Source organism: Nematolebias whitei, chromosome 21 (assembly GCF_014905685.2).
Source record: "Nematolebias whitei isolate Nwh7 chromosome 21, NemWhi1, whole genome shotgun sequence".
Lineage (NCBI taxonomy): Eukaryota > Metazoa > Chordata > Actinopteri > Cyprinodontiformes > Rivulidae > Nematolebias > Nematolebias whitei.
In genome coordinates, this window is record NC_056518.1 from 16,434,986 (window position 1) to 16,459,827 (window position 24,842).

At 44.2% G+C, this 24,842-nt stretch overlaps 1 protein-coding gene across 1 annotated transcript; it reads right to left on the minus strand.

Moving 5' to 3' along the window:
* Positions 1-269: 269 nt before the first annotated feature.
* Positions 270-24,693, minus strand: rpap1 (RNA polymerase II associated protein 1). The gene is made up of 27 exons (XM_037694893.1): positions 24,663-24,693; positions 23,960-24,144; positions 23,719-23,867; positions 23,453-23,545; positions 22,648-22,804; positions 22,401-22,547; positions 22,094-22,309; positions 21,771-21,886; positions 21,583-21,681; positions 21,296-21,397; positions 21,045-21,212; positions 20,664-20,843; positions 19,850-19,984; positions 19,600-19,770; positions 19,175-19,332; positions 18,058-18,228; positions 17,788-17,983; positions 17,494-17,603; positions 17,157-17,352; positions 16,885-17,031; positions 16,613-16,755; positions 14,708-15,140; positions 14,473-14,591; positions 14,175-14,406; positions 13,923-14,099; positions 10,000-10,056; positions 270-718 (listed from the first exon to the last, which is right to left on the minus strand). The coding sequence occupies exons 2-27, from the start codon at positions 24,138-24,140 to the stop codon at positions 569-571; spliced, it is 4,203 nt and encodes a 1,400-aa protein (XP_037550821.1). The 5' UTR covers positions 24,141-24,144; positions 24,663-24,693; the 3' UTR covers positions 270-568.
* Between the last annotated feature and the right edge of the window lie 149 nt (positions 24,694-24,842).

The following is a 24,842-nucleotide window of genomic DNA, read 5'->3' on the forward strand; positions in this document are numbered from 1 at the left end:
GCTCATTTAAAAACAAACCGCTGCCTCGTGGGCATGTTCCACATCACATTAGATGGTTTTAGCAGAAATGTAATGAAGACTTGAATTACCTTTTTTTTTTTTATAAAGATAATCAATAACCAGATGGAACCAAGAATTTAAAATCGTTCCAGCAGACAAGGATGTGCACGCTTAGTGTTGCTTCAAACCCAATGTGGTCATTCAATCCAACACAATTAAATTTAATGTGAAAAACAGCAAGATATCACATCAAAATCATTATCGTCCGTCGTGTATTATTTACAAATAAAGAGCATTTTAAACCATTTACAGAACATCTGTCTTTACTCTCAGGTGCCAAAAACAGTCCCGGGCGTTAAAAATATTTTATGAAGAGCAAAGTCCCAAGACGAGCTGCAGGACACACACCACGTCTCATCTGTACTTTGAACTGTGTATTTCTGTAGCATCTCTCGGGTCAACATGAACTTTAAACTCATCCACCATCCGATTGACGTGGCTCATCTTTCAATTCACATGTTGTCTCTTTGTGTCATCTTCTCTTTATCCTCTGTGGCATTTTTCCCAGTCAGTCTCCTTTGTCGCCACCGCAGCCCTGCAGACCAAGAACACTCTCCAAACGCTTCGCCCTGATAGGAGGCAGCTGCTCGTACGTGTCAAAGCCAAGCTGAAGATGCTGCTGAGGCAGACGGAAGAGAAGCAAGTGGTTCCTCAACACCTAGAAATGAGAAACGAAGAGTGAGAAGGATGTGAGAAGAGCAGCAGAGTTCTATTAACCAGCTGTTTTCTGCAAGGGGTATTTGTGATTCAATAAATCAATGCAAAAATAGTATAATGAAAAAATCTAACCCTTGTTTTTTTGGTCTTATTGCAACATTTGCTTACTTTAGGCAAAACTTTGCTAATAAACCCCAGAAATGTTCAAATTCTATCAAAATCTGAATGCAAACATGACTAAATGCATCTAAATACTGGCAGCTAATTAATAATAATGTTTCCTAACATGTACTGTACATTAAACCACTGGTGTCCAAAGGGTGGCTCGCGGGCCATTTGCGGCCCTAGGAGTGATTTTGTGCGGCCCACAGCTGCAGTTTAAGAATATCATTTTGGCCAGCAGGCTTAAGAGGTCGCAAACTTTCTGCAAATTAGTTGGTAATCCTTTTTTATATAATGTTTAGGTTTTAAAGCAAAACGGATGAAAAACAAGCTTCTCAAAATGAGCAATATTAAACAAAACACAAACCTTTGGCTATAATTTTTATATTTTCACTTCATGGCACAAAACACACAAAACTTGTACTGATTTCTACCAGAAAGGAGATTTTTGGATGATGATTCATAAAACTTGGCTAAATGTTGCAGTTGATAAAATAATCAAAAGGGAAACTGGACATTTTTAAATAAATATAACGTGGTATCATCTACATACAAGTTGATCAACGTTATCAGACCTTCTATGAATCTGATGTAGTGACTGACAGCTGGATGATTTTTCAGAACTTCCATCAGTCTTTTGGGCCAAAAGGCCGACCGACCCCCTTTTTTAAAAAGGACACTTGCTCATTTTATGCTTTTGTTGCTGAGAACAGACTAAAATGAACTTTCCAAACACAAGAAAACAACAAACAGACCCAACTAATCAAATCCTTTTTAATAAAAATATAAGTTTAGTGTTTATGAGGCTTTTAATGTTTTGGGTCTACAACATTTTAAAACTATTTCTCCACCTAAAGTAGCAAACTTTTTGTCCATTCTCCAAAATATTGTTCACGTTGAGTTCAATTCACATTTTTGTGGCCCACGAGTCCTTTCATCTGGATAGCTTCGTACCACATATGAAAATGTTTGGACACCCCTGCCTTAAACCAAAATGCACATATTTACTAAATAACACATCATTAGAGTACTTCTTCATTTGCCAATAATGTAAAATGACAATTAGTAAAGAAACACTAGATTCAAACAGTATTTTCAGAGTGTGATTAACGAGCACAGACCAAAATGCTTCTAGATGCAATGGAGCCACTCAGAATATTAAACAGGATGATTGGCCTGGGCTGCACTCAGGGAAAGTCTTGTTAAATTACAGTATGAGCAGATGCAGCCAAAACAAACACAAGCCCTCAGTCCATATTTAGACTGGAAAAAAAATCAGATTTCTATCTTAAAACAAGCCTCGAGTACAAATCATCAGAGCTGTGATCAGGTCATCTTTATGCATCAATCACTTGCACGTCTGCAGCAAAACGTTGGTTACGTACTGTAACCCCAGATTCTATGAATATAGGCGTAGCCCTTTAAGGCTGTCGCTGATGGTTTATCCCGTTATGCGCAGCATAAGCACTGAAAAAAAATTAGTCCACGCCCACCTGCTGTGTGGGCCCCACCCGGTCCGTATAAATTACGTTAAGAGCGGGAAATCGGCTCCCAAAATAGCTTTTTTCTTCAGCCATTTAGGAGCCAGTGAGGCCCGACGCTTAAAGGGCTACGCCTATATTCATAGAATCTGGGGTTACAGTACGTAACCAACGTTCTATTTCATATAGGCTTCGCCCTTTAAGGCTGTCGCTGATGGTTTAAGGGCGAAGCGGATGTGGTCCTCGCCTCACTGGGTCCATTCGAACACAGTAAGAAGCGGAAGCTTGCCCAAAAAAAACGTCTTGTCACCCAGCTCCCCGTGTGCATAAACTACGCATCGCGTAATTATGTGCCATGCACAGACGCATGTTGTGTAGCTATGCGTTCTGACAAGCATGAATACCCCGGAAAAACTTTCAACGGGAAGAGGAAGTTTAAAAGAGGGGGGGGAGGGGGGCATGAACCAACTGGTTCATGGCTGAACAGTATAAACAGATTAATGTCCATGAATTGATCAATAATCAAATGAACTGATTGTTAACAATAATCATGAACTGATTAGTGACAATAGAACCAAAATCACAGACACGACTGTGACTGAAAAACAACATCTCACACTGTAATGCATGCAGACAGAAGTGAGCTTAAACAGAGTTCCATGAGAACAACAATATTCATTCTGTTAGAGCACTAAGGACAGAATGTGTCATGGAACGAGCCGTTACATCACGTAGGTAAAAGCGAATAAATGAGCAGGGTGTTGACCATGCAGCCGCAGTGCAAATGTCCTGCATTGACATACCATTATGCAGAGCAGTCGAAGATGCGATACCCCTGGTCGAGTGTGCTTAGAGGTTGACAGGAGGCCCTAAATCTGATGCTCTGTAGGCTTCAGAAAAAAGGCCTCACACAGCCAGTGTGACAAGCGCTGGATGGATAACGGCGACCTGCAGAAGCATCTCTATAATGCACAAACAATTGTTGAATTTGAACGCATTGCAGCTATGCGCGTTACGTAACACGTCAACGCCTGCACCGGGCAGAGAAGATGAACAGATGCTTCCCTTTCTGATCTGTGGGGGGAAAAGACCCCTCCAACGATATCACTCTTGATTTAAAAGAGCTCGTGATGTTTTAGGCATAAAAGCTGGGTTGGTCTTAAATCAGCTGAGCTGCCCGTCAGCCTAATTCTAAGGCATGACGAAACAACAGAGAGGGCAGATAATTACTTACCCTCTTAGCGGGTGTTAAAACCAGCAACAGGGCTGTTTAAAGAGACAAGAATTTAAATGAAACCTGATCCAGAAGCTCAATTGAAGCTTTGATCAGGGCTCGCAGGACCAGCGTAAAATCCCACTGTGGAACAAGTGGGCATGAAACAGGCCTACATCTCTGTACACCTTTAGAAACCGCTTCATCAGCGGGTGATTAAAAGCTGTTCTGTCTCCAAACCCTTTGTGGCAGGAAGAGATGGCTGCAACGTACGTTAAAGCGTACTGAAAGCCAACTCCCTATCCATCAGCTGTTGTAGAAAAACAACACGCCGCCTAAAAGGCATGAAGTGGTCTCTAAACCTTCTCTGTACACCAGCGCTGAAAAGCCGTACCCTTGATGTGTACAGAACTGTGGTAGATGCAGCACGTGAATCTTGAATTGTGCACACTATCTCCTGAGGGAGACCCATCCTCTAAGTGGGACCGCTCAGCGGTCAGACCCACCGGTGTTGACCTATTTCTGGGTAACTCTTGGTCGCTCCTCCTGCCTGAAGGAGAGCATCCTTCCTCCACGACAGTTCCACGGCGACCCCACAACAGACGTTGCAGGCCTGGGAACCATGGTGCGTTCACACGCCGGGAGCCACCAGGAGAGCTGTCAATCCCTCCTCCTGAACTCGGTTCATGGACCGTAAAAAACAGAGGAGGTGGGGGAAAAGAAACGCGTAAAAAGCGTTTTGGGCCACCGACTGTGAGCAAATGCGTCCCCCCCCAGCGATGGATCGTCTCGCGGGCTCAGGGAAAACCGTAGTTAACATTGAGCGTTCTTCTCGCGTCGCAAACAGGTCCACAGCTGCTTTGCCAACTTCTGCTGCGTCTGAAAACATCAGATCCGGATGGAGGATCCGGTCCACGTGACGTGGGCCGCCCCTGAAAGTTACATCCGCCCCTCTGTTCAGAACACCGGATATGTAAAACCGCTCTAATAGAGAGCAGGTTGATGAACCCAACTCAGTAGCTTCCGCGCAATGTGTAACATCTGGGCTGAACGCACACCCCCCTGGCGGTTTATGTACGCAGCAGTCACCATGTTGTCTGTGTGAATCAACACGTGTTGATTCTGTAGCACGGGAGCAAAATGTTGAATCACATTCAGCACTGTGCGACACTCCAAAAACATTGATGCGGGCTGGTGTGCGGTGGGGCACAGCGCCCCTACTGCTTGAGATAGGCATGTCCCCCCCCCCCCCACCCTGAAAGAGACACGTCCGTGAAGACTGACACGTGACGTGGGTCTGCTGACGGGGACTCCCTCTGACAGAGCCAGGGTGTTTCCCCAGTGTCGGAGGTCTGCTCCCACGGAGGGAGGGACAGTGATCATCCGTCTCTTTTGTTTACTGGATCCACACGCAGACGCGTAAACCACCTCTGGAGGCGTCTCATGTGTAACAAACCCAGCGGGACCACTGTGTGAGCTGATGACGTCATTCCCAACAGCTTCATGACGGAGACAGCTGTTACCACTTTGCCAGGTCTTACGTGGCGTAATTGGTTTTTAGAGTGTCGATTCTTGTTTGTGATAAACGAGCCGTCATGGTAATTGAGTTTAATTCCACTCCCAGATAACAATTGTCTGGGCCGGGAAAATCGAGCTCTTCTTCCAGTTATGGCGAAGCCCAGATTTAGCAGGTGTGATGCTAACACCTGAGCCTGTATCAATGCTTCCTGTCTGGAGTGAGACAGGGGCAGCAGGTCGTCCAGGTAAAACAAAACTCTCATCCCTGCTTTGTGCAGTGGATGCAGGGCTGTCTCCACACACTTTGAGATTACACCCTTTATCAGAAGCTCCTGGACTTCTGCATTTAAGGCTGAGACTTGGTCTGGTGATGACAGGACCGTCTCTATAACTCCTCCGAACGGAGGGGGTCGGGTTGCAAACTGCAGCGTGTAACCCTTGCATAACACTCTGTCCATCCATCTGTCCGGTGAGCATGTTTTTAACCACTCTGCGTGACGTTCGTGGAGTGGACGTGCGTTTAAATGATGTGCCATGTTTTGAACGGATGTCATCCAAAACTCCGCCTCGACCGCCGTCATGCGTCGCGGAAATGTTTTCCGCGTGACCCAAGGCGAGGTTTTCTCGAAAGGGCTGTTCTGCGCGCGCCCGTGCGCTGTGACTGGATCGCGGACCAACCTTCATGTCCGGGCGGGGCGGTGTGCGCTGAGGCGAGGCGTGTGTCAGCTGATGCCGTCGAGAAGGCTGCACGTTTAACGTCGCTGTGCGAACGTTGAGAGGTGGAGGGCGTGACGTCATCAACGCCGTGCTGTCGAAGTGAAGGTTGTGAGCCTCGCGGGAGCGCACGTTTCCTCTGGGGGGACGCGCGCCGCTCTCGCTGAGGGCGGGGCCCGTCATTGGATTCATTCAGCTGTCTCACGCTTATGCCGCCGTGAGCTGCTGATCGCTGAGACGCGGTGGATGACGGCCACTCGCGTTCATTCAGGAGAGGCGTGTGTTGTTTTCGCTGAGAGCAGGGACCTCCACCGGACCCGGCCTGCGGTCCCACATTTATCCCGATGTGGGCCGGTGAGCGCCGGGCAGCTGTGCGTGCATCATCGACACAGTGCCGTTAGGATGGAGGCTGCTTGTCTCGCTCGGGAGCGCGTTAACACCGTTGGGAGGTGATCGTGCGGGTCTGATTGACAACAAGTTATTTCGCTTACCGTGGTGTCACGTGAGCGTCTGGGCATGTGAAGGAGCGGCGGTGGATTTAAAAAACCTTTATTTAAGGACACCGGCTCTTTATGAGTGGAGGGTGTGTGTGTAGCGGCTGTGAGCTCATCCGAGCTTACAGACTGGCTAAAAACAGGCATTTGATCTTTGAAAAATCATTTATTCAATTCCTGTGTCATTTATACACACATCCTCCGCAGACCGTCATCTCTTAAAACTTCTCCCCCGTGAGCCCTGCGGTTTGTTTGCTCCGAGCGCCGTCTGCAGGCGATCTCTGGGGAAAAACGCTGAAATGCAGGCTGCCGGACTGAGGAGGGGTGGTCTCTGGCGGGCGGGGCTGGTGGTGGAGCTGGGCGAGACGAAGCTGCTGCTGCCGTGGAGCGTCGATGTTATTGCCTCTGCTTTCGACGATCTCTCCAGCGGGCTGGGGGACGGAATGAGCCGCGTGGCTTGATGAGATGGCGTACAGCTTCCGACGTCTCCTTCGACTGCTTCGAATTCGTCAGCATGGACGTCAAGCTGCTTCCGAACAGCGCGTCCGATGAGATGGGGCCCTCCATCCGGTCTTTGTGCAGCTTTTCCGGCAGCAATGGAAAGTGACGGAGCCAGATGGAACGTTGGATTACCGTCATCCATGCTACAATCCTCGACAAGCAAACCGAGGGAGCGACGCACATGTTGAGGATGGCGTCTGCCGATTACACAGGGAGCTCTTTGTCTCCTCCGGCAGGTCTGAGGCCTCCAGCCTTTTCGACATGCTAAATGCTAGCAGCGCATGTTGTTGCTAACTGCGGCTGCCTGAAAACACATCGGTGGGCTCGATTGGAGAGCTTTGGTCGCCGTCTGGTTCCTCCGGAGGGACGGGACGCTGCTCCGACCTGGGCAGCTTCGCTCCGGAAGCTTCCGCGAGGCTTGGCTCCAGGGGAGGGAACCGAGGAATAGCGTCAGTTGCCTTACAGAAGGAGTTCTTTGTCTCCAAGGCAGGTCTGCGGCCTTCAGTCCCTTGGACATGCTATATGCTAGCAGCGCAGGTTGTTGCCAACTGCGGCTGCCTGGAAAAACACGTCGGTGAAAAATAACCTTTCCGCCGATCATCCGAACTGGCGGGAAAAGGCGAGGGACGTAGAAAAAAAGGGGTCCCTTCATGTCAGCCTCCTCCCGGGTTCCGCCGGGCAACCCCTGAGGGCGCTGTCGGCCGGGAGCGGTGTGATCGCCGATGCGAAACGAGGTGGGATGGGGTGAGCATTCACTCAGCCCCCCTCCACCTACACTACGCTCCCCAGGAGGGAATGAGCAGCGGGGGCTGCAGCTGAGCACACCTTGCCCCGGAGGAACCATCCGGTTCGCCCCGAGGGTCGGCGATAAGAGGAAAAACACAAGATGGCGTTGTCCAGCGTGTAATGACCTGTCACTGGGAAAAGTTCCCCGACGCTTACCTTGGAATAAGACTGCTGTCATCTTCTCCTCGGGGAGGAGAACTCACCGGACGACCGGAGGTCGACTGCCGGGCCAAGCATCTTCCGCAAAGGTTGGTCATTTACACAATTTATCTTCTTTGTTCTTCTGACAGTGCTATATTAGCTCGCTGAAGAAAAAATGGGAGCCGATTTCCCGCTCTTAACGTAATTTATACGGACCGGGTGGGGCCCACACAGCAGGTGGGCGTGGACTAATTTTTTTTCAGTGCTTATGCTGCGCATAACGGGATAAACCATCAGCGACAGCCTTAAAGGGCGAAGCCTATATGAAATAGAACACTCGAGTTCAGTCATGTTGTTTTTTTTAGCTTTGCCGGTAAAGAAACCTCGACACATGGTTTGTTTTTCAACCTGTTCACAGACCGTCAGTCCACATCGTTCCTACGGTCTCCTTTCTTTCTTATAAACGGTTAAAGACTGTTCTTGTATCGTCATTTTCTGCTGTTATCCAGTGAAAGCACATTCATACCTGAAACAACATCCACCTATTCACGCTCATTCATACAGCGTCTCATGCACGACCTCACGCTGACAAATCCCTCAGAGAAAAGTGGCCTTCTGCGTTTCATCCACTCAGATGTGCAGACTCTGGAAGCCTGGAATTAAACCTGGCATCTTTGTCCCAGAAGTGTTTATGTAAAATCAGTTCAGTCAGTCTGGATGTGACTCGACTGACTCACATTTTCAGATGTCTGACTGGAAAAGCATCTCAGACCATCTGCAAATGTCGATTGGAGCTGATTTGCAAAGATGTTATGTCAACTGGCTGTTTGGGCAAAGCAAAAATCCATCTGGGTTCCTCGGGAAGCAAAAAATAAACTTTTAGGTGAAGAAATACAGCTGTTTTTTAATTTTAATATGATACACTTAATATGATGTTAGAGCCGAGCTGATGGACAGGTCCGGCTGTTAAATGACACCAAATTAGAGCTGAAATAATGAAACAACTATTTATATAGTGATTAAATCCTTCAAACCACATAAAAACTAGGGGTGCACCGATTGCAGTTTTCTGGCCGATCACTGATTTCTAAAAAGTCTGACCTGCCGATTCCGATTTTGGCCGATACCAATTTTGTTTTATAAGCGACACCGTCAGGTGTTATAAGGTCACAATACACCTTTAATTTTCCAATCTTACTTTGTTGTAAAACATACCCTTGAACAATATCATAGAAACAATACAAACTTGTTTTAACTGACCATGAATTAGTGCTCTGAAATATAAATGAAGTTCAGATAATTGTTGTTAAATCTAAAAAAAATTGGTAAAATCGGTTTCTCATACAAGTATCGGCCGATTTCCGATTTCCAAAAATAAAAGGAAATCGGTGCACCTCTACTAATTACTAGGGATGCATGATATTATTGGCATGGTACTGTATCGGCTGATATTAGCGATAAAGTTAAATATCGGACATCAGCCATTGCATCAAAATAACTCACCGATATAAAAGGTGCTGTTCTTGAATGACAACCCAGTGACAAGGAGATTTGAGTTGATCATTAAGATCGTGTAACCACGTATTGGACTTCTGTTTTAAGTTAAATTTTAATTAAAAACTGTCAAGTATATCTATTAACGCACTTCTACTTATGTGCTTTTCACTTGTTGCTTGTGGACAGGTTGAGTTTGGATTTGTGAAAAGTTACAAATTTGTACTGTTTGAGTGTTGTCATCATGATTAAGTTTGAAATTAAACATAATCCAAGTTGAAGTGTTGCATCATTTTCAGCCTTTTTGGCATCTGCATTTGGCACTAGGCCAAACTGACAAAGATCATGCAGAATAATGTAGTATTTTAATTCCACAGCAGAGAAAGCTATGTAGTCTCTGTAAGTAGGTCTAGGGGAAAAATATCAGTATTGGTATCGGTTATCGGCCAAATAAGTTTTAATATATCGGCATATCGGATATCGGCCAAAAATCCAATATCGTGCATCTTTACAAATTACACATTTTATTAGAAAACTAGTATCATTACATTCAAAAACCAAGAAGAAACTTTTTAAAACTAAGCTTTAATTGTCAGAAAAAATTAGCTCTGCTAAACTTGATGAAAGGTCAACAAGTAGATAAACGGCGACGCAGACAGGTTGATCAAAAATGAAGCAAGAACGTGAAGAGCAGGGGAGAGAAATCAATGAACGTCTAGAGGAAAGAAAGAACAGAGACGGGAAAAACAAGCGGTGTGTGCAGAAAGCAGAGCAGTACCTCATCAGTCAGGTGGTAGATTTTTCTCAGCATACTCTGTCGAGCAGCTTCAAGCTCCTGGAAAAGAACAAGAGGGTGAAGTCACGCTCTCGACTGAGGCACCTCTACAGCTTCAAATCAGCTGCACTGCTCTTCAACGTTTGGAAATAAGGAAATAATCATGTTCGAAAATATGTTCTTTAACCCAAACTTGATAAATGTATTTGGGATTAGTCGTATATTGTTTTAAAAACACAACAACCATTGATCAGCTGTAGTTGCGTAAGATATTTTAGAGCCAAATCTCAGCTTCTGTATGAAAATGACTTTAATAGGTCGTTTGAGGTGGAAGTTTTGTCCTGAGTGCCCCCCCCCCCCCCCCCTCGTCTCAGCACAGGAGCTCTACCTGGACAACGTTGTGTCCATGTGTGACATTGAAGGCTCTGAACAGCTACTTTAGTGCTGAAATGTCTAAAACTAGTGATCTCGGAGGTCGTTTCCTCGCAGCAGAGATCAGACTCTACAACCAGCACTGCTCCCAACAAACAGAAATACAAATAATCATAAAAACTACTTTATAATTGTGTAATATTACCTCTATGGAGGTGCAATCACAGTTTAAAGTACAAAATCTGAGTTTGAGGCAAATAATTTGTTTATATTTTGTTGCATAATCTAACTTTCTACAAACGGGATTCCAAAAAAGTTGGGACACAAAACAAATTGTGAATAAAAACCAAATGCAATGATGTGGAGATGGCAAATGTCAATATTTTATTCGTAATACAACATAGATGACAGATCAAAAGTTTAATCTGAGTAAATGTAACATTTTAAAAGGAAAAATATGTTGATTCAAAATTTCAGTGTCAACAAATCCCAAAAAAGTTGGGACAAGTAGCAATAAGTGGCTGGAAAAAGGAAATTGAGCATATAATGAACAGCTGGAAGACCAATTAACACTAATTAGGTCAATTGACAACATGATTGAAAAGAGCTTCTCAGAGTGTCAGTGTCTCTCAGAAGCCAAGATGGTAAGAGGATCACCAATTCCACCATTGTTGCACAGAAAGATAGTGCAGCAATACCAGAATGGTGTTACCCAGCGTAAAATAGCAAAGACTTTTAAGTTATCATCATCAACCGTGCATAACATCATCAAAAGATTCAGAGAATCTGGAGCCATCGCTGTGCATAAGGGTCAAGGCCGTAAAACTCTACTGGATGGTCGTGATCTCCGGGCCCTTAAACGTCACTGCTCCTCAAACAGGAATGCCACTGTCAAGGAAATAACAGAATGGGCTCTGAAATACTTCCAGAAAGCATTCTCAGTGAACACAATCCACCGTGTCATCCGCCGTTGCCAGCTGAAACTCTACAGTGCAAAGAGGAAGCCATTTCTAAGCAAGCTCCACAAGCTCAGACATTTGCACTGGGCCAGGGGTCATTTAAAATGGAGTGTGGCAAAATGGAAGACTGTTCTGTGGTCAGATGAGTCACAATTTGAAGTTCTTTATGGAACACTGGGACGCCATGTCATCCGGACCAGAGAGGACAAGGATAGCCCAAGTTGTTATCAACGCTCCGTTCAGAAGCCTGCATCACTGATGGTATGGGGTTGCATGAGCGCTTGTGGCAAGGGCAGCTTGCATGTCTGGAAAGGCACCATTAATGCAGAGAACTATGTTCAGGTTCTAGAACAACATATGCTCCCATCTAGACGTCATCTCTTTCAGGGAAGACCCTGCATTTTTCAACACGATAATGCCAGACCACATTCTGCAGCAATCACAACATCATGGCTACGTAGGAGAAGGATCCGGGTACTGAAATGGCCAGCCTGCAGTCCAGATCTTTCACCTATAGAGAACATTTGGCGCATCATAAAGAGGAAGGTGCGACAAAGAAGGCCCAAGACGATTGAACAGTTAGAGGCCTGTATTAGACATGAATGGGAGAGCATTCCTATTTCTAAACTGGAGAAACTGGTCTCCTCTGTCCCCAGACGTCTGTTGAGTGTTGTAAGAAGAAGGGGGGATGCCACACAGTGGTAAAAATGGACTTGTCCCAACTTTTTTGGGATTTGTTGATGCCATGAAATTTGGAAACAACAGATTTTTCCCTTAAAATGATACATTCTCTCAGTTTAAACTTTTGATCTGTGATTTGTGTTCTATTCTGAATAAAATATTAGATGTTGGCACCTCCACATCATTGCATTCAGTTTTTATTCACAATTTGTTTGGTGTCCCAACTTTTTTGGAATCCAGTTTGTACTTTAATTTAATATAATAAAACTCCTAAATGTTATATTTTGAAGAAAAGATGATGCAAGACTCATTTATATCAGAATACAGTAGTAACTCGCTACTTCATGGTTCGTTTATCGCAGACTAGCTCTATTGCGGTTTTTCAAAATAAGATTGGCCCTGCCACACAATTGGCATGGAATTTTTATTTAACATAAATTATTTTAAATTATTTAGTACCTGCTGCACCTTTGTGCAGCACATACTGCAGGATAAACTTCCTGCTGCAGCTGATCAGCTGTTCTCCGTGCAGAGCGAATAAGTGGGCGTGGCCAAGAGCACTTGAAGGTGGCAAAGAGCAGAGGAGGCAGGGAGCTGAAATCATGACATTCTGTGCTCTTTTAGAGCGTTAGAGTTTAGAAACATTGTTTAGAATATTGCAAGAGTGTGGGAAGAGTGTTAAAACACCTTTATATATAAATACTAAAATAAACTACTACTTACTACATGTACTTCGCGGTTTTCGCTTTATCGCGGGGCTTCAGGGTACGGATCCCCCGCAATAATTGAGGGACTGCTGTACTACAAAACAAACATTTCTGGAATCTAATTTGACTAAATTAAACTTAGAATTTGTGAAAACTAATATGTATCTTAAACACCTAGCATTGCTTGAAGGAATGCATATCGCCCGTCGCCTTTCATGCCAGAGCGTTAGACTGAGATTATCTGAAGATGAGAGGGGAAGGACTCAACTACTACCACACTGAATTTAAACTCAGTATCTATAAAAATAACTGAGTAGAAGCCATTTGGAATCAGGTTTACTCCAAGAGTTAATTAATTGTAGATGTGCACGCAGTGATTATTTCCTGAAAGTTTCATTAAAACCTGTCCAGTGGTTCATGAGATTTTTCGCTAACAGACAGCGTTAACACTGATGGTTAATGCCAGATTTTTAATTAAACTTGCTGCAGAGCTCAAAGTATGTGTCATGAATGACTATCGGCCAAATTTTAGCTCAAAACTTGTAATGAGTAAGTGAGTAATAGAGTATTTTTGTGCTGCCAAGAGTCTGCTGGATGCGGCGGCCATCTTCAACTGGGTTAACTCAGAAAGTCAGCCCGCTGTAGATTTATATCCAGTGATTATTTTGTGAGTTTTAATAAAATCCAACCGACGGTTCATCCATTTTGTCAACACAACAAGCAAAAATACTGTACGTGCAAGCCCAAACTTGGGCAGCAGGAGATAAATATTTTGTTCACGCCAACTGTTCCAGCAGCATTCAAACATTTGATTAACAAGCTATGATGACATTCATTTAAACTTAACCCTTCCAAGGAGTAAAGTATAACCAGACACTAACTTTTTGTATATTTTTCCAATCTTGATCACGATTCTCTTCGTTTCTACTTTGCTTCTATAAAAGCAGAAGAGGAACACTTTACTTTGTGGCTCCAACATAAGAATTGTTCTTTAAACTCAGTTAACCTTTCTTTTTATCCTCTGCAGGACATTATTTGGAGCAGAAAATGTTCATAGATCTTTGTAAAGTCAATACAGCTTCAACACACGAGCAAGTTCTCCTCACATTTCAAGCATCACCATAAAAAGCTCATTTATTCATTTTATTTTTTTTTTAGATTTACGCGAGACATTTGTTTGTGCTGAGCCACAATGTGAGTGCGGTACCTGTGCTGCAGCATCCTGAGAGAAGATGAAAGCGTTCACGTGAGATAAAGCCACCGTGTATAAGACAGGACACCAGGAGGACTTCAGGGTCCCCGTCACTAAGGAGCGAAAGTAAAGCCGAAGAAGAGGGAGGGAGTCTTCAGGCGGGGAGGTGAACCGCTCGATGGGGATGGACAGCTTCAGATGAAGAGACAGGACGCAGGTTAGAGGAGACAAGAACTGCTTCAAACTACTTTATGTTTAATTGATTACCTCCTCCAGGGTGACCCCCAGGGATCTTAGCATCCCTACGTGCTCTCCGAACACAGCCAGCTTCATGGTGGTGCTGTACCTCCTCTGCAAGGGCAAGAGCACCCAACAGCCAAACAGCTGGTCCCCAAAGGACACGGCCTCATACTGGGTCAACAGGGCTGTGTACAAATCCTGGAAGGAGGCGAGACCTGGAGGTGGTACATCCAGGTCTAACAAGTCCAGCTTGGACCCCCTGGAATAAAAAACGTTGGTTTAGCAGGAGCTTCTGGATTTATTTTAGATTCTGGTGTTGCCAGACCTGGTCAGAAGTCTGAACAGTCCCCAGGTTAGCTTTTGAACTGGTTTCTCCAGGAACAGGTCGCTTGAACACAGGAACACACAGGAGAGGCGGGCGAGCTTCGCCACAGGCGGGATCACCTAAAACAGCAAACGTTCAAATCGGCAGGTGTAATGTCAGCCAATAACATCTGGCAGATGTGCTAATCTCAGTCACAGCAACTCTGCCTTTAGTGTCATCAGAATGACTTCTGTACCGTCAGAGCATCCTCCCTCCAGACCTCCAGCATCAGCAGCCACTGCAGACAGTGAGTCGCCGCCTGCAGAGCTCCATGAGGAAGCTCCTCCACAGCCAGGCCTCCACCCGCAGACACCCCCGTTCGCTCGTACAGGCTGATGAGGGGCAGAAAAGGCCAGTCAGAGGGTACTGCGGGGCCGTTGAGTTCTGGAAGGAGATGGGAGCTGATCCACGGATTACGGCCCTGGAAAGCATCTCGGGATGTGAACACTGACTGCTCCAGATGGGCCAGGTAAGTGAGGAAGCAGCCCCGTATGGAGGGCAGCTGGGTGCAGGCTTCTCGCAGGAGAGCGCCCACAGTCTGGAGGGAGGGAGCGGTGTGGAGGTGTGGGCTCTCCTGAAGCTTGAGCTCCTCAAGCTCCACAGCCTCCGGTCCTCCACTGTGTCCCTCCCTGCAAATCACACAAACCAAACAGCAGCAGGTAGTTTGTTTGGACTTTCATCAACTGTTCGTCACACAGATAAGAGTTGTTTAAACACCCACAACTGGTTTAACCCAAAGTAATTAGCAGCAGCACAGACATTTTTCACAACGTCAAGGTTATTTTTTATTTTTTTTTCTACACATCTTCCTTATCGTAAACTACTGTCATGGATTTGGTCAGTTGGACTTTCAATGCAATTGATAAAAATGTTTCAACCAAGCGACAGGGTCCTGGAGAGCCCTCATGCCCTGCTGAGACACACACAGCAGGATACGTCATGGATCCATGGGGGGAATGGAAGTTGATGTGCCTTTCTGTATTGTCTCAGGAGGATGCCGAAGATGTTTATATAATTGGAATCATGATGGCAGGGTTTCTGCTTTTTGGCACCGACAGATTCTTATTTTATCGACTATTGAAGAAGACGGCGGCAGCAGTTTCGGCCATGGCAAAGCTGCCGAGCGTATGTGAAGGTTTGGTTTGTGCTTCGAGCACTCAAAATCAGCTGATTTACGAGCTCAGCCGTAAGATTGAAGTGATTTGTGAGAATTACAGACCACTTACGGTTTCTGGGACTCACCAGCATGTTGGTGACGGCCTTGGAGAAGGCTAATAAGAACTGTCTGTCTGTCTGTCTGTCTGTATGTATGTATGTATGGAAGTATGTATGTATGTATGTATGTATGTATGTATGTATAGATGGATGGATGGATGGATACAGCAATGTGACTACCTTAAGTTGCATCTGTAGGGTAATTAGGCTTAACAAAAGGTAATTTCACACACACAAAAAATACTCTAATCTGTGTTAATCTCAAAACAACAACAGTTCAGATGTCTGAAGACATGATTCATTTTACAGAAGCCCCCGCAGACCTTCAGATGTCCTGTTTGTCCTGAGCTGACAGCCCTCTGAGAGCCGTGTCTGCGTGTGTATCTACACACAGCGTGGGTAATCACAAAAGGTTTTCAGTTACACAATTTATCACCAAATGTGAACAGAGGCGCCAGAGACAAGAAGTCAAATCCCCCAAATTAGGTTTGAAAAACATCTGAGCAGCTCCTTCATGTGGGGGCTCTGAGGAGGTAATTAAGTTGAGCAAATAAATATTCCACATCCACACACCTGACTTTGTTTGTCCTTTTTACAGCCACTGGAGAAGAACAATAAAAACCTATTAAATCCATCACTGGTTGATAATTTATGAGGAACAAACGGTCGTGAATTTAATGGTGCTAAAAGTCGTTAAACGTTTATTGAAAATGTGCATTTTATTCATTTAAATTTTTCTAAGAAATTACATTTTAATATAAACTAATCAGAAGTCAAACCTATCAAGCTACAGGGACAAGACTTTAGACCCAAAGGCAGAATACTTTGTGTTAGCTTCTTGTGAAACTTTATCCTGGATTAACAGAAAATAAAATGTTATGCTTACGATATAAAGTCCTTGTTAAAGATAATGGTGGAGAGCAGTTCATGCGCCAGGTATTCACTGCCTGGCAGTAACCAGGGGAGGAGCACCAGCGCCACCTTGTGGTAAAGTGAAGAATATTTTGCTACTTCTGGCTCAACAGGAACCTGAGAAATATTAAAAAGCAAAATATAAGTTTAATAATACCTATCACAACATAAATTAGAAAAAAAATATACAACCTGAATGTTTTTGCTGCACAGATTGTTGGGAGTTGTAGTTTACATCAGACTCACCAGTCTTTGTGCGAGCCGGAGCAGCAGGTACAGGAGGAGGTGTTCGTGGCGAAGGAGCCAAGCCTGGCTGTGAGACAGAGTGGGTGTGGCCTGACTGCAGCGTTGCAGGTAACCAATCACAGGCTCCGACAGCAGGAGGTCAGCGAACTACAGATTAGAAGACAAGATCCGTCAAAATATTTAAAACTTTAAGGTTGTTCTCGTTGCTAGAAGTTGAAATTTCCCTGGACTCAGCCACTTTTCATTTGAGCGTGTCTTTTGGTATGACCTACCTTCCTACTGAGACCTTTATGGATCCCTGTGATCGTTTTCAAGAGGAGTCCCAATCCTATTAAAAGGGGGAAGGGGGAGCTGGAAACAACCAGCCCGGGACGATTCCTCCATCCTGAACAGGCTAAACCAGGAAGGTTGGGTGTCGTCTCCAGGCCCAGAGGACTAAACTGAACATTACACACCACTGAGGAAGACCTGGTGGAAAGAAATGTGTTATTGAAAGCACACATAGAAACATTTAGTTATTATTTTAAAAAAGCTTGAATGTGACCACATGAGAAGGGGGTCGAAGAAGAACAGCAGGGCCTGTGTGGATCACAGGTAAATCAAGTGTACCTGAGGTTATTTATCAGGCCTTGAACAACACTGTGACCCATGAGGGGAAGAAGAACCTCGGAGGTCAGAAGCTCCAGTTCTTGTAGAGTTTCCACCGGCTTAAAGGAGCTCTGTAGAAAAATGGCAATCGTAGAAACACGTGTTTCATAGATTGTTTTGTTTTATATTATTTGTATTTTATGTTGCAACCAAAAAGTAAAATGAGACTTTCTGAGATAACAGGAACTGAGATTTTAAACTTCAACGTTACATAAAGCACAACAGCACACAAACACGTGGGGTTAGAAATGGCACCTGTCTGGAGAGTTGATGGTAGAAGGTTTGTAAGTAAAGCAGATAAACGGGTATCAGAGCCAGGCTGTTGTCTTTCAGAGCTGGATTATCGAGGTTCTTAACGAAACCCTTCAAATGTCCCAACAAGGACGCCTGCAAACCAGTGACCTGACTCCAGGACACGGGGGGCGGAGGTGGGCATTCTTCTCCTCGAGCGCTGTGGTGAAAACAGAGCAAACGTGTAGAAACAGGAGAATCGAGCGAACAGTTCGTGTCGTCCCCTCTCGGTACCTGACCGCTCCAGCCTGAAGCTCCTGGTGGCAGCCGGCGGTGTGTGTAACTTGTGTGAGCAGAGAAAGCAGAGCTGACAGACGGTGGATCTGCAGAGACGGCAGAGGATCCGAGGACGGCTGAAGGCTGTGGACAGACTGCAGTGTCCTCACTAAGGCTGGATACAGGTCCCTGTGGGGGAAAACAGTGGCAAAATAAAAAACTGAATACTCAACTTAAGTTAAAAAGCACATTTATGACTTATAAACATGATAGTTTACTACCGTATTTTTCAGCCTGTAAGTCACAGTTTTTTGCATAATTAACATGCCCTGCGACTTATACGCTGAAGTGACATTTATGGATTATTTCCCCATATTTATAAACCAATTTTTGGCTGAAGATATGACCGTTTTCATTCATTCTGACAAGGAAAATATTGAACACTACCATTTTCAGCCGCTAGATGGCACTCGAGTTGTATGGCATGCTGTTGTGTCATGTAATAGGTAAAAAGTGGCTATTAATGACAAAATCGGTTTGCCACAGAGAGCCACGTTTGTCCATCTCCAGGATCATGCCTGGAGCAACCATCAAATAAGCTTCATTTCGCTGCGCCGCCCCGGCGAAATGCAGCTGATTTGACCATTGAAGTGCATTTATTAAGTAAAAGTTAAACTGAGACACACCTTTGCTATAATTTTGAGCAAACAAGCAATTGTTTTTAAGTGTTAATCTTGTTAAATTCTTGTTAAAGTCCTCCCGTGCACGCTCCCGCGGCCGCCATTTGGCAGCCTGGCACAGCACCGGCCACATTTCCAGGTTGTCAGCAGTGACGTCAGAGGTGACGTATAATAGATGCGACTTATACGGCGAAGCGACGCATTTATGGATTTTGTTACTTCAGTAGACATTTTTGGACTGATGCAACTTATACGGCGGAAAATATGACACGTATAATTGTCTCATATCAAGCACATTTTTCCTCTCAAATCACAAAGAACCACTATGATTCTATCAATTTGGTGTTAAATGAGAGGTTTGAGGTCTGTGGTAAGAAAAACAAAACTAATTCAAATCATGGAGTTTTATTTAGATTTTTATAGATGAGGATTCTGAACTGTACGTGGTAACTTACGTGTACAAGCTGCAGGCTTGACCGTAGCCGGCTGCTACAGTCCACAGCCTGTAGGCCTCTGTGGTGATCCCGAAGGCCTCGCTCTGCTCCAGCAGCAGCTCACTGGGCTCTGCACTCAGGAGGCACAACAACCGCTCCCTCACTCCCAGAGAGTTTAACTGGGAATGAAGAACAAGAATGAGTAAAGTACTCTACAGGACATTAAAGCATACTGCAACCTTAATCAGAGTTTACTCATATTTACATAAAACACATCAAGTCTGTACTTTTAATGAGGCATTACTAGATTATTTTTTGTTTGTTTTATAATGAAAATTTAATTCACAAAAACTGAATGCATAAAGGATGTTTACTCTGTTCAGTCTGTTTTCAAGCTAATATAGCCCACTTGAACCAGCAGAACTGTCAGAATTAAAAATAATTACCAATCTGGCACAGGCGTGTCTGCCAGTGGTAGCTATAACCCTTAACAGCTTCATGGCGCTGGTGAGTGTGTGTCCATAAACAGACTGAGGACTGAGAGACAATGACGACGTCCAGGAAGTGGGAAGGAACTCTGACATCACCGTCTGCATCAGTCGAGGACAGTCCAACACCTGGAAGCAGAATGCAGCAGATGATAAACCACAGATTCAATGAAAGAGACTGTAAATTTATCAAAGTGGACATCGTTACCTGCGTGGCGGATGACGAGGTGTGTCGAGCGATCCGCGTCAGAACCTGCAGGACGTCCTGAACGACTCGAGGCGCCGGTCGGATGACCTCAAGGATGTAACGCAGCCTGGGGAGGAGCTTCATCTTCAACAGACCCTGAAACACAGACTTGAGGTCAGCCTTCATCAGTGGTATGCCCATGTGCCCCGTCGCCGAGAGATTTCAATAGTGAATGTTTGCAGCTGTTGAGATGAGTGTTCTTCTGGACTGGAATTGAACAAAGAATCCAAGTAAAGCTTCATGTTTTTGGCATGAGATTATCAAGTGGATACAAGTTACACTGTGTATAATAGTTTATTTTTCTTGTTCAAGGCACCGCAGACTTGTGAATCCTGGAGAACAATATTTTCCACCACCAGGTGCAATGGGGGAGCCAGGGGGTTGTGGCCACCATAGATTAATCCTTGGCCACCCCACTCTTTTGAGGAAACTATACTTTTAAGTAATATAAAAACTAGAAAACGTAGTTTCCTTAAATAATGGGGGTGGCCGGTTTACATATATAAATGGTGGTGGCCATCTTGGATTTTTATGTGGCAACCCATCCATTCATCCATCCATTATCTTTACCAACTTTTTCCTTTCGATAGACATTTCTTACACCTAAATGCAGCCACACACCAAAATAGAAGCCAGTATGTCACTTATTTTTCAAGCTATCAGCTCACAAGATGGACAAATGGACGGAGAATATTTCCAGTTCCCCTCTTCAGTCCACATCAGGGACAACAATAACGAGGTGAAAACAGAACGTTAAGCACCACTTTTGTTTTACCTTAACAACATCCTGCCTGCTGACATCATAATCACTTTTCTTCTCTTCCTTTTCCTTGGCCGTCTCCTTCATGAGTTCATCCAGCCCTTCATCATCATCGTCTTCCTCCTCTTGAGAAGATGGCTGCATAGGGAAAGACGCCATGCCACGAAACCAGGAGAAGGTGCAGTCCAAACACTCCTGAAATGAACCCAGGACACCCAGAGCTCTGTTGTCACATGCAGCTAACAAAGTCTGCAATAATCCTCCTGATTAACTTAACATTAATGTCTAAACTTATTATTTTTACTACTAGAAGAAACTAAAAGTATAAATCTGAGGGCCATATTTTTCATTAATTAATGTTATTAAACCTAAATGTAATATTCAGTGTGAACTCACTTCATCCTCAGCACACACAAGGAGTGCTTTAAGCGCATGCACAGCTGCAGACATCACTCCTTCCACATTATCATCCAGAGCGAAGCGGAGCAGGAAGAGCAGGCCGGCGTCGAGCAGGGTGGAGATAACGCTGCCTTTCAGAACCGACAGGTAGGTTCCAGCTCGTGCCTGCCAGGGGATAAAACACAGTCACCTAACTGACTGTCTGCATGCGTCTTTGTGCGTGCGTGTGTTAAATTACATGCGTGTACCTTGGAGAGGATGTTGGCGAGCGTGCCAAGAGCCAAACTCCTCTGCTGGATAAGTTGACTCCGAGACAGCAGGAAGAGTTCCTGCAGGGAGTAACCTGCTCTCTGCAGAAACATCATCAGGTTTAACGATGATTAAAAAAATAATCTCACAATATTTTCTTTTAAATTGGTGAAACTTTATCTTGTTTAATCTGAGATGTTGGCAAATTTGGAAAAGTAGTTTCTATCCAACGACACAAACACAAACAGTTGAAGAACTTTTTATTTTCTCGAGGAAAACTACAGACCTCAGGCTCCTCTCCGTGGTGGTGCAGCCCTAAATGGGTTGGCAGGTCCTCGGTTGGTGGAATTAAGGTCCCTGCAAAGTCGAACCGAGCCTGCATGGCCTTTTAGGACAAACCAAATGATGTGCTGATCACTAAATCAAACATTTAAATTCAAGACAACACATATATGAGCTGAAATCAGGCCTCACCCTCTTGGTTCCTTTTTTTCTGGGTGAAGGCAAGTCTCTCATCCACTCCAGCTTCTCCAGCTCCAGCTTGTCCATGTGGACCCAGTCTTTCTGGGGCTTCACAGGAAGATCCTCCACTGAATTCACATCTATGAGACACAACGAGACAAATCATCCTGAAACACCACTGCAGGTTTGTTTACAACACAAACATAATTTGAGGCACTTCTCAGCTAATTAGATTCAATACTAAACATAAAAAAAGAGCTTGTTGTGCAAAAAAAGGAGGATTGAAGAAATAATATATGTTCAAGGGTGAATAAAACCACAAGCAACGAACATACCGCTTACTGCTGCTGCTGGTGGTTCCTCTTCTTCCTCCATCTCCGCCTCCTGTGGTGTCGGAAATGAAACTGCAGCCTTGGAGGAGTCTCTGCTGTCTGCAGCTTCAAGAGGAGGATCTTCCTGATTGCTTCCCTCTGCGGAGTGCGTGGACGGGGATCCAGAGGACGGAGCGCTCTGAGCTTTACGAGATCTAATAAACTCCACCAGTCTGGGATCTGGAAAGCAGAAAGGAAGAAAAAAAACACCATTAACAGAAATACAAGAAAACTGAAGGCGTTTTAATTTTCTGACCACGTCTCTGCTTACCAAGTTGAGACAAGAGCTTTCTTTGCTCCTGTTGTATCTCAGCCTGGGACATCGCTTGGAGCTTGACCTGATTCTCCAAGTGGATCCTCATGGTGTCTCCTGAGCCATCTGGACCTTGAAGCCCCTCACCTGAAACCAACCTGGGACCTGAGACTAGAGGTGGTTTTAGTGAACAAAAATGACAGGAATAAAGAGACATTTTGACAGTTTTCTCTTCTCTTATATTTCTTACAAACTTGATTCTTACCAGAATGAGCTTCAGGAGAGAGGCTCTGCTTTTTGGCTTCAAGTGTCTGAGGAGATTCAGAGGAACAGGGTAAAACCGTCTTTCCCTCCTTTAGTCTCTGGGCAGCAATCTGACGAGCAAAAATGCTTTTCTTTCCTTTAACTGATGACGGTGGTGCCTGAAGGTCAGAACCAAATAAACAGAATCTTTTAGACAATGAGACAAAAATGACTGACCAGTCAGGGATGTGCACATCCTTTGTAATGTACAGTGGATTTTTGTCGTCTTCTATTTTTCCACAGTTTTTTATACTTAAAGGCTGATTTGAACTCTTCCCCTGAATGTACCAGCCTGCAAGACTACCAACATTCTGACTACACAAGCGTTCGTTTCCAAAGCAAATACGAGTTCGTCCTCAACCCTGCACCCAGTTTCTTTTCTTTTTGACAGATGAATTAATAACCTCGTCTCCCATGACTTGAAACTGAAGTACAATAGGATTCGTGGATGTTTTTGTGCTCACCGTAATGAACTGACACAAACTTTTTACTCCACAAGAGAAGATTTGTTGAGGACTAGATGCATTTTCTAACTTATTTATTATTTGGAGGTTTGGAAAATGTACTGTAACAATTTTACATCCTTATAAATATTCTTACTATATTAAATTCAAAGTACTAAAATAAATACATACATAAAAATAGTTTAAAAAAATACCTGAAATGTTTACATTGGATTAAAAACAAAACACTAAAATGGTATGTGTTTTAAAGACAGGGTAATGAATAAATAATACGTTTTTTCCTTTTTCTTTTCTGTTTTTTACCTGACTGCTGGTTTCTGAACGGTGCAGAACTTTGGGGAAAGCCAGGCCTGTAAACGCAGGCAGAGATATGGGAGCACAGCTGGTATCTCTCTCCTTAAAGCAAAAAAGGATAATGTTACTATCCCCTCAAAAAAAAACTGTAATAAAAATATAAACCAAAACAAAATAAGTTTTATTATTACACAATGTGCACAAGTTTATATTTAAACATCTTTCAGATCCTTCTCCACACCATTCAGCGATGTGATTTGACCGAGAACGCTTACAACGATCCTGGAGAGGACCGCACTGATGTGAGAATCCTGTTTGTCCAGCCGGTCTTCAGCATCTTCATCCTCAAAGGTGACACGACTGGCTTTAAAGCGGGACTTCTTAGCAGGGGCTGGCGTCAGAGAGGGCAGTTCATCTGGGAGATCTGCATCAAACACAAGAGCAAAATAAATCATAGCTGGCAGAACACACACATCTTTAAATATCTGTGTCTCCAAAGCACAACTCATTTGTAACCTTCTATGGTGACCACATCCTTCTGATTCCCTTCATTTTCCCCATTCTGTCCTCCTCCTCCTCTCCTCTTGTCAGGACGGCGGAGCACACTGGCAGCAGATGGAGCACCAGAAGTCAGAAAGTGCTCCTGCTCCTTCAGGAGGTCCTCCTCGGAGTCAGTGGGTTTTGGACGCCGCAGCATCCCTCTAAACACAGTAATGAAGACAAGAGAGATATGTCTTTTGTGTTTCCAAGAATTTACGAATCACCTGATCATGAGTAATTAAACCACAACACACTGATTGATGGGTTGAACAATGTGGATGACTCAAGGAGGGCCCACACAGGTGAATGTTTGGCCCCTGTTTGTTTACGTGTGAAAACTGGTTCTTTAAACCTGAAATGATTTAAGATTATAGTACATAGTCGTATAAGATTATAATCTTACATTATATTTTGATTTCACGTTTTTGTGTGGTTAACGCTAACACTAACGAGCACTGTCTCATAGTAAGACAAAAAATACTCATTTCAACTGAGAAGTGCTTTATCGTTTTCACGTGTAGTTTAGTTTACTTCGGCACGCGCAGTAAATGTTAGCCGACGGCTAGCTTAAAATATCAAAACGCATTCAGTTTAGGGTCAAATATTACAAAACATTAGTAAACAGAATCTCGTAAAATTATCTTAATGTTGTTCACAGTAGTTATTAATGTTAGCTTACCTTGTTTTTTTATTGACTCCTTCAGGAACCTCCACACGGGTCTGCAGTTCACACGGAGCGTGTTTATTGTTGCACAAAAAACACTTCCTTCAAAATAAAAGCAAATCGGAGATCTGCGTTTCTTATTTTTGCAGCTATTTAATTAATTTCTGACACGTATTCATCAATTAGAAGGCTTTG